Source organism: Vulpes vulpes, chromosome 1 (assembly GCF_048418805.1).
Source record: "Vulpes vulpes isolate BD-2025 chromosome 1, VulVul3, whole genome shotgun sequence".
Classification (NCBI taxonomy): domain Eukaryota; kingdom Metazoa; phylum Chordata; class Mammalia; order Carnivora; family Canidae; genus Vulpes; species Vulpes vulpes.
In genome coordinates this window covers 20,085,572-20,091,978 of record NC_132780.1, presented here as the reverse complement: position 1 = coordinate 20,091,978, position 6,407 = coordinate 20,085,572, and the positions used below count along the sequence as shown (strand labels likewise).

Below are 6,407 nucleotides of genomic sequence, written 5' to 3'. Positions count from 1 at the left end.
ATGTTCTGTCTCCCTTCCTGATATAGGCTTTTTCCTTCCTAAACATTTTGTTCTTGGTTCTTAATTTCCCATTTCAGGTTTTTTGTGTAACGTTTTACATGATCCTTCAGTGTAAACATTCTCTCATTTCCATTTTGGTTTTCTCATTTCACTCCTGGATTATTGAGAAGTCCATTGCTTTAATTTCCAAAGTGCAGGAGTATCTTTGAGGGAAGAATCGAGTGACTCTGAGAGGACCCCAGGAGTTCCAACTGGTCTCTATGAGAAGTCCACAACCAGGTAGCACCCACTGTGGGCAGGTCCTGTGCCTTCCTAGGGTCCGTGGGGTCCCCCTCCCTGGAGTATGGGGTCTGTGTCCTTTCTGGGTTAGTGGATGGCCAGAGCAGCATACACACAGGGCTCTGCTGGGGGCTCCCCTGACTGGGAGGGAGAGGATGCACTTGTCTTCTGTCTGAGGGTCAAGTGGTTCAGCTGAGCGTAGGTCACATCTGGGGGGGCGTCAGATGCAGCAGCCTGCAGCAGGGGAGAGTGAAAGGGGAGGTTGGTGTTGGGGTGGGGAGAAGCCATGGAAATCAGAGAAGAAAGGACCCACCTGACTGTCCATCCACCTATCTTCCTCTGCTTGTCTGTCCTCAAAGTCCTATAATCTTCCCAACAGGTAGGATAGAGGAGTGGCCAGGACCCACTTGAGACTTGACACTGAGTGGCTCACCTGGGCGTACGTCACTCCCTGGGGATCTTCATCCTGTGTGTTCTGCTGCAGACAGACAGTGAGAGGGATATTTATCTCCTTGAACCCACTCAATCCCCCCAGTCAATTTGTCACACTGTGGCCAGAGTAATGCTTTCAAACTTTCAGGTAGATTAGGTCACTTTCCTGCTGGACTCTGCAGGGACTTCCTGAGCCTTGGAGCATGTGATGTTAAAACAGCTCTGATTCTATTCATGCTCTGATTCATGTTAAAACAGCTCTGATTCTATTCCTGACACTGTTTCTTGCCCATTTGGCTCCAGCCACATGACCCATGTTCCTGAAGTAGCATGTTTCTGCCTCAGGACCTTTGCACTTGCTACTCTCATATCTTGTTTTATTTCCTTAGCCACACTTTGCACCCGAGGACGCTGTGACTTCCTTGCATATTGTCTGACACCCACAAGGAGAGCTCGTTCAGTGGGGGTCAATTATGCTCACTGCTAAACCTGGAATACTAAGTGGGATTAGGTAAATATTGGACCCCAGTTATCTTTGCTGAGTGAATGAATGAAGGAGGTCCAGAGACCTTAAGGTGATTCACTTCTTCATGCACCCTGTTGAGATCTGGGTATGCACCCCAACAACTCTAAGTCAGACAATGGATGGGGAGCCAGGCAAGGAGAGCCTGGAGGAGGGGCCAAGAGGTCACAGCGGGATGTCCCAGGTGCCCAAGGGTAGAGAGGTCATCAGTGGAACAGAGCTGAGACTGGGTGGTGTGAAGACAGAGAATTATGCATTGGATTAAGTTTGGCACCAAGAGGGCCCTGGGGTCTGGATGGGAGTGGGGGTCTCACCCAATGGTCCAGCTTGACCCCATCCTCAGGCCATGTGTCTTGCACAGCAGCATCTGTGGGGTAGAACGGGGTGTATGTCGTGGCAAAGTCCCCTGAGCTCCCTCAGGGCTGCAGACCCTGACCTGCTCCCAGATGGGGCGGCTGTGACCCAGGGGATCCAGGGGTGAGGTGCTGAGGTCATGCATGGGGGAATTGGGTCCTCTCCCCTTCCCAAACCTTCCCAGCCCACCCCCAGGGTGGCCCCTTCCTCTCACAGAGGGTTTCCTCCTGGGCGACAGCAGCTGGCCTGGAGCTGGGGAGGAGACATGGTGTCAGAGGGCATGCAGGGGGCGGGTGGGTGGGAGTCTGGGGGTCTGTGGGCAGGAGTTACCTGTCCTGCAGGCCTCTGTCCTTGGGCTCTGGGTCTGCATCCCCTGCCGGACATTAGGAATCATCATTCCTCTGGGATGGAAGGTTACAACCTCCCCGTTCCATGTGATTCCAGGGAAAGGAGCCCTTCACCCACATTGCCTGTGTGTTTCTCCATCTCCCAAGATTGAAAAGAGGGGAGCACCTTCTACTGGCACATGGGAGCCAACCTGGGTGTTTTCTGTCTAGACTCTCTGACTTGAGATTCTGTAGAAGTTTCCTACATCGGCCTTTCCCACCTCTCTGGGTTCCCTCTGGCCACTGCCCTGAGTCCACCCTGGGTCAGCCCACAGAGCACCACCACCCCTGGGGTGCCTCAGCCCCTTCTTACTCGACTTCCTGTATTTGCCCCGACGTTGCTGTCGGACCAGGAGGAGGATAAGGAGGCAGAGCATCAGGATGAAGGCCACCGAGGCCCCGATGAGGACGTACAGGTACCAGCTAGGACCTTGGGCAGGAGCTATACCATGAATGAGCCAGTGATTCCATTTTACTGAGCGCCTACTGTGTGCCAGGCACCTGCTGGGCTCTGTGCTTGCACCTGCGACTCTGACAACGATCATGCAGCAGGGGATTGTCGTCCCTCCCACCTGCTCCACAGACTGGAAACTGAGGCACAGAGTGATCAATCATGTGTCTCAGGTTGCTCAGCATGGAGGTGGCAGGGCTGGGACAGGAAGTTAGGATGAAGGTTCCCTGTGCTCTACTCATGCCTCCCCTGTGAGGTCACCACTCCGAGGCTCTGGGCTCCTCATTTGGGACAGGATCTCTCCCAGCATCTTCATCCTGAGCTGAGGGTCCTTCCAGACCTCAACACCCCCAGCCATCAACTTCCCTCCCCTCCCCCTACAATGTCACTGTCACTGCTGCAGAGGGACAGGCACCCCCCTAGAATCATGACTTGGGGAACCTCCCCATGAACCCTCCTCACCCAGGAGGTCAGAGCCATGGTCAGAACCGAGGACAAATCTAATCTGGGCCATGACTCTCTCCTTTACACTTGGGGAAACTGAGGCCCACACAGGGGAGGGGCATGTCCAAGACAGGGAATGTAAGGGGTCATGAAGTGAGGGTGTAACTCAGCCCCTGCTCCCCATGACCCACCCACCACCTCCTGACAGAGACTCTCACTTACCCTCAGAGCCTCCTGGGGTCAGTAGAGGGTCAGGGGAGGGCCTGTGTGCTTCCACTGCATCTGCTGCCCCTCCTCCAGATGGGTCCCCACCCCTCCCTATCCCATGAACACCCAGCCTCCTCCACCAGCCAAGATCCCTGGTGCCCATCGGCCCCCTGTCATCTCTGAGAGACTGGAACCAAAGGCCCTGGATGGACGCCCCTGTGACTCACCAGCTGTTGGGCTGGACATTGTGGGTGGAGGGCCATGGTGTCCAAAGGATCCTGGGGAAAAAGTCAGGAGAGGAGGCTAGAGCTTCCCACAGAGACCCTGCCTATGCTCACACTCCTCTTTATTTACCCTGAGGTTCCCAGGTACTCCTCCTCCTCCACCTGGAGAATTCTGGTGACGGGGAGCCAGGGGTGGGAGGGCAGTGTGAGGGGTGGACCCCTCAGAGCCCCCCTCTCCCATCCCAGCCCTGTGCTTTTGTGGGCACAGGGCTCTGAGGACAATGTTAGCACATGGAGGGGACAGGGGCAAGGGCTGCTCACCTGAGACCAGGATCTCCACGAGGACACTGGGGTATGACAACAGGTAGGGGGAGGTTTTGATAGAGCCGTAGCACCTGTAGGCCCCCCCATGGGCTGGGGTCACAGGACTCATGGAGAATTCAGCCTCGTACTTCCCAGCTCGGTACTTCGATCTAAGACGCAGAGAGGCATCAGCTGCCCCATCCTTGGACAGAAGGAATGTGTCCACATTGCTCAGTGACTGACACAGCAGGGTCACATTCTCTCCTGGGGCCACCGTGGGTCCTGGATGCACCCATAAGGAGGGTGTATAGGGGAGCTGTCCTAGAGAGAGGAAGGGTAGGTAAGGGGTGGTCCAGCCTTGTCTTGACCTGAGTCTGTGTCCTCTGAGTCTCTCCCATCTTTATGCCCGGTTTCTCTGTCTCTCTCCCTCCCTGTGGACCCCACACCCTTGGTCCTGGTGGCCACTACCTGGGGTTCCCCTCAGGGACCTGTGCAGTCTGGGTCCTGAATGTACCCATCGCTCCTCACCTGTGACCAGGATGTCTAGGGGGTCACTGGGGGCTGACCACTGGGAGGAGAGGTTGTGTCCACCGTAGCATGTGTACTGGCCCCCGTGGGAGGATCTCACTGGGCTCAGGGAGAAGTCTGCCCCAGAGAACCCAGCCTCAGTCTGCCGGCCATGAAGCTGAAGGAGGTCACTTGTCCCTTCCTTGGACAGAGCAAATCTGTCGTAGCTGACATCAGAGAGACACTGGAGGGTCAGGTTCTGTCCAGAGGTCACAACAGGGCCCTGCTGGGTCAAGAGGGAGGGCTTCCCCAACACACCTGGGAGAAGACCAGCCATGGATTGTAGGCTGATTCTCCCCAATCCTCCCTTCTCCCATCCTGACTCCTGGGTCTCACTGTCCCTTACCCTCTCAGTTTCTGACCTGTGACCCCATGGTCCCCTCACCCCACTGTTATGTCTGGAGGTCTCCTGGGAGCAGATCTGCAATAACTTGTCTGGTGCCTCAAACCACAGATGCGGCAAAAATCAGACTTTCTCACCTGAGACCAGCAGCTCCAGAGGGTCACTGGGGAGTGACCACACCTGGGGGGGGTTGCTGTAAGAACCATAGCATCTGAACGTCCACATGAGGCTGGGGATCACGGGGCCCACAGGGAACAGGGCCTGGAACTCTCCACTGGGGGCTCGCTGGGAGTACCGGGTCCAGGAGGGCTGGCCTTCTGCTTCCCTCATCAGAATAAACTTGTTAAATCCTCTCCATGAACCACACTGGAGGGTCACGTTCCCTCCTGAGGGCACAATAGGGCTGGGCAGGACTGAGAGGCTGGGTTTGCTGTGCATCCCTAGGAGAGGGGAGGGGCTGTGTTAAATGGGGCTCAGATTCCCCCACATGATCCCTAGGGATGGGCTGTGAAAGGGTGACACCCTGAGAGCAGACCCTCTTCCTGAGGGCAAGACCTGAGTAGGCTCGCACCTGTCACCACCAGCTCCAGGGGGTCACTGAACTCTGACCAGCCAGTGGGGCTTTCATAGTAACAGCGATACCATCCTGCACATACACTTGTCATGTATGTGATGGGGAACTTGGCCTTGTCCTTCGGCTCCAGTGCCTTCTGCACCTTCAAGGCCTCTGAGTATCCATCTTTATACAGGGCGTACTTCTGGGCTTTCAGGCTCCCCTTACACCAGAGGATCACTGATGTATCCATGGGGATCACAGAGCCTGGCTCAGCCCAGATGGTGGGTTTGGGGAGGATCCCTGGAAGGAAACAGAGGCTGGATCACAAGGCCCTCTCCACCCTCAGTTCCCAACTCAGCTCCAAACCCCCAGATGTCCCCCCTCTGTCAACCCAGAGCTGCTGATCTCCATCCCCCCCTGCCTGGTGGGTGTTCCCTGTCCCCAGTGAGGAGGTGGGACTGGGACCCCTGGGGACAGACTCACCTGCCTGCGCTTGGGTCCTGGAGCCCACACTCAGCCCTGGAAGAGAGTCCCTGTGAGAGGTTTGCCCTGAATTCTGAGCTGAAGCCCTCCTCCCCAGTGAGCCTCCTGACCCTGGGGTCTCTGACAGACCAGGGCCTGCCTGTGGGGTGGGTCCCTCTCAGACTACGGTGTCTCCTCCCCTCCTCAGATCTCACCTAGACAGAGCAGGGCCGTGAGGATGGGGGTCATGATGTCTCCTGTCTCTGTCCCAGCTATACCGATGGAGGGACCTTGGTGTCCATAGATCAGACAGATGCACGGAGCACACGCACTCAGAGACCAGTTCTCCTTGTCACGGGGTTTTCACGTCAGCCACCCCACAGGAAGGGGAACAGCCTAGATGTAATTTCCCAAGGGCTGAGGCTTAGGCAGGCAGCAGGCTTTGCAGTTGTTTCTGATCACAACTGAGGCCTCACCTGACCCAGAAACTGCTGTCTCCCTGGCCTGATACCCCCTTGTGACACAAACTTCAACATGTATTATTGAGTGTTTGCAATGTCTCTGTCCCAGAAATACATCTCTGAACTAGACTGATTCAAACTAGTTTGCAAAGCTCAAATTCACAAAACAAAAAACTAAAGAAAAGGGTACACAATTAAAAGTAGGTGTATCTGGTGTATAATTTTCCTGTTGTGTTGCTGCTGTAACTAATCACTACAAGCTAGTGGGTTAAAGCAGCACAGATTTATTATCTTACCTTTTTGAGGACAGAATTGCAACATGGACATCCCTGAGTTAAAGTCAAGGTGTAATCTAGCTGTTCTAGAGTTCCTGGGGATGAATCCATTCCCTTGCCTTTCCAAGCTGCTACTCCTG

General features: G+C 55.3%; 1 protein-coding gene across 3 annotated transcripts; it reads right to left on the bottom strand.

Moving 5' to 3' along the window:
* Positions 1 to 159: 159 nt before the first annotated feature.
* Positions 160 to 5,881, bottom strand: LOC112909410 (leukocyte immunoglobulin-like receptor subfamily B member 3). 3 transcript variants are annotated; one of them, XM_072759015.1, is made up of 13 exons: positions 5,747 to 5,881; positions 5,553 to 5,588; positions 5,085 to 5,369; positions 4,651 to 4,953; positions 4,132 to 4,428; positions 3,622 to 3,924; positions 3,304 to 3,354; positions 2,288 to 2,416; positions 1,919 to 1,961; positions 1,803 to 1,840; positions 1,549 to 1,601; positions 593 to 757; positions 160 to 513 (listed from the first exon to the last, which is right to left on the bottom strand). In XM_072759015.1, the coding sequence occupies exons 1-12, from the start codon at positions 5,778 to 5,780 to the stop codon at positions 641 to 643; spliced, it is 1,689 nt and encodes a 562-aa protein (XP_072615116.1). In that variant the 5' UTR covers positions 5,781 to 5,881; the 3' UTR covers positions 160 to 513; positions 593 to 640. The 3 variants fall into 3 exon arrangements, with proteins under 3 accessions (XP_072615116.1, XP_025841105.2, XP_072615110.1); XM_025985320.2 differs by having other exon boundaries at positions 713 to 757; XM_072759009.1 differs by having other exon boundaries at positions 713 to 754.
* Between the last annotated feature and the right edge of the window lie 526 nt (positions 5,882 to 6,407).

What these genes read in the sequence shown, in the direction of transcription:
- LOC112909410 (XM_025985320.2), bottom strand. Translation starts at nt 5,780, where the DNA reads ATGACCCCCATCCTCACGGCCCTGCTCTGTCTAG. An exon ending in GGGCAAATACAGGAAGTCGA is followed by an intron (nt 1,962 to 2,287) that starts GTAAGAAGGGGC and finishes AATGTCCGGCAG; the next exon opens with GGGATGCAGACCCAGAGCCC. An exon ending in GGGTCAAGCTGGACCATTGG is followed by an intron (nt 758 to 1,548) that starts GTGAGACCCCCA and finishes GTCTGTCTGCAG; the next exon opens with CAGAACACACAGGATGAAGA.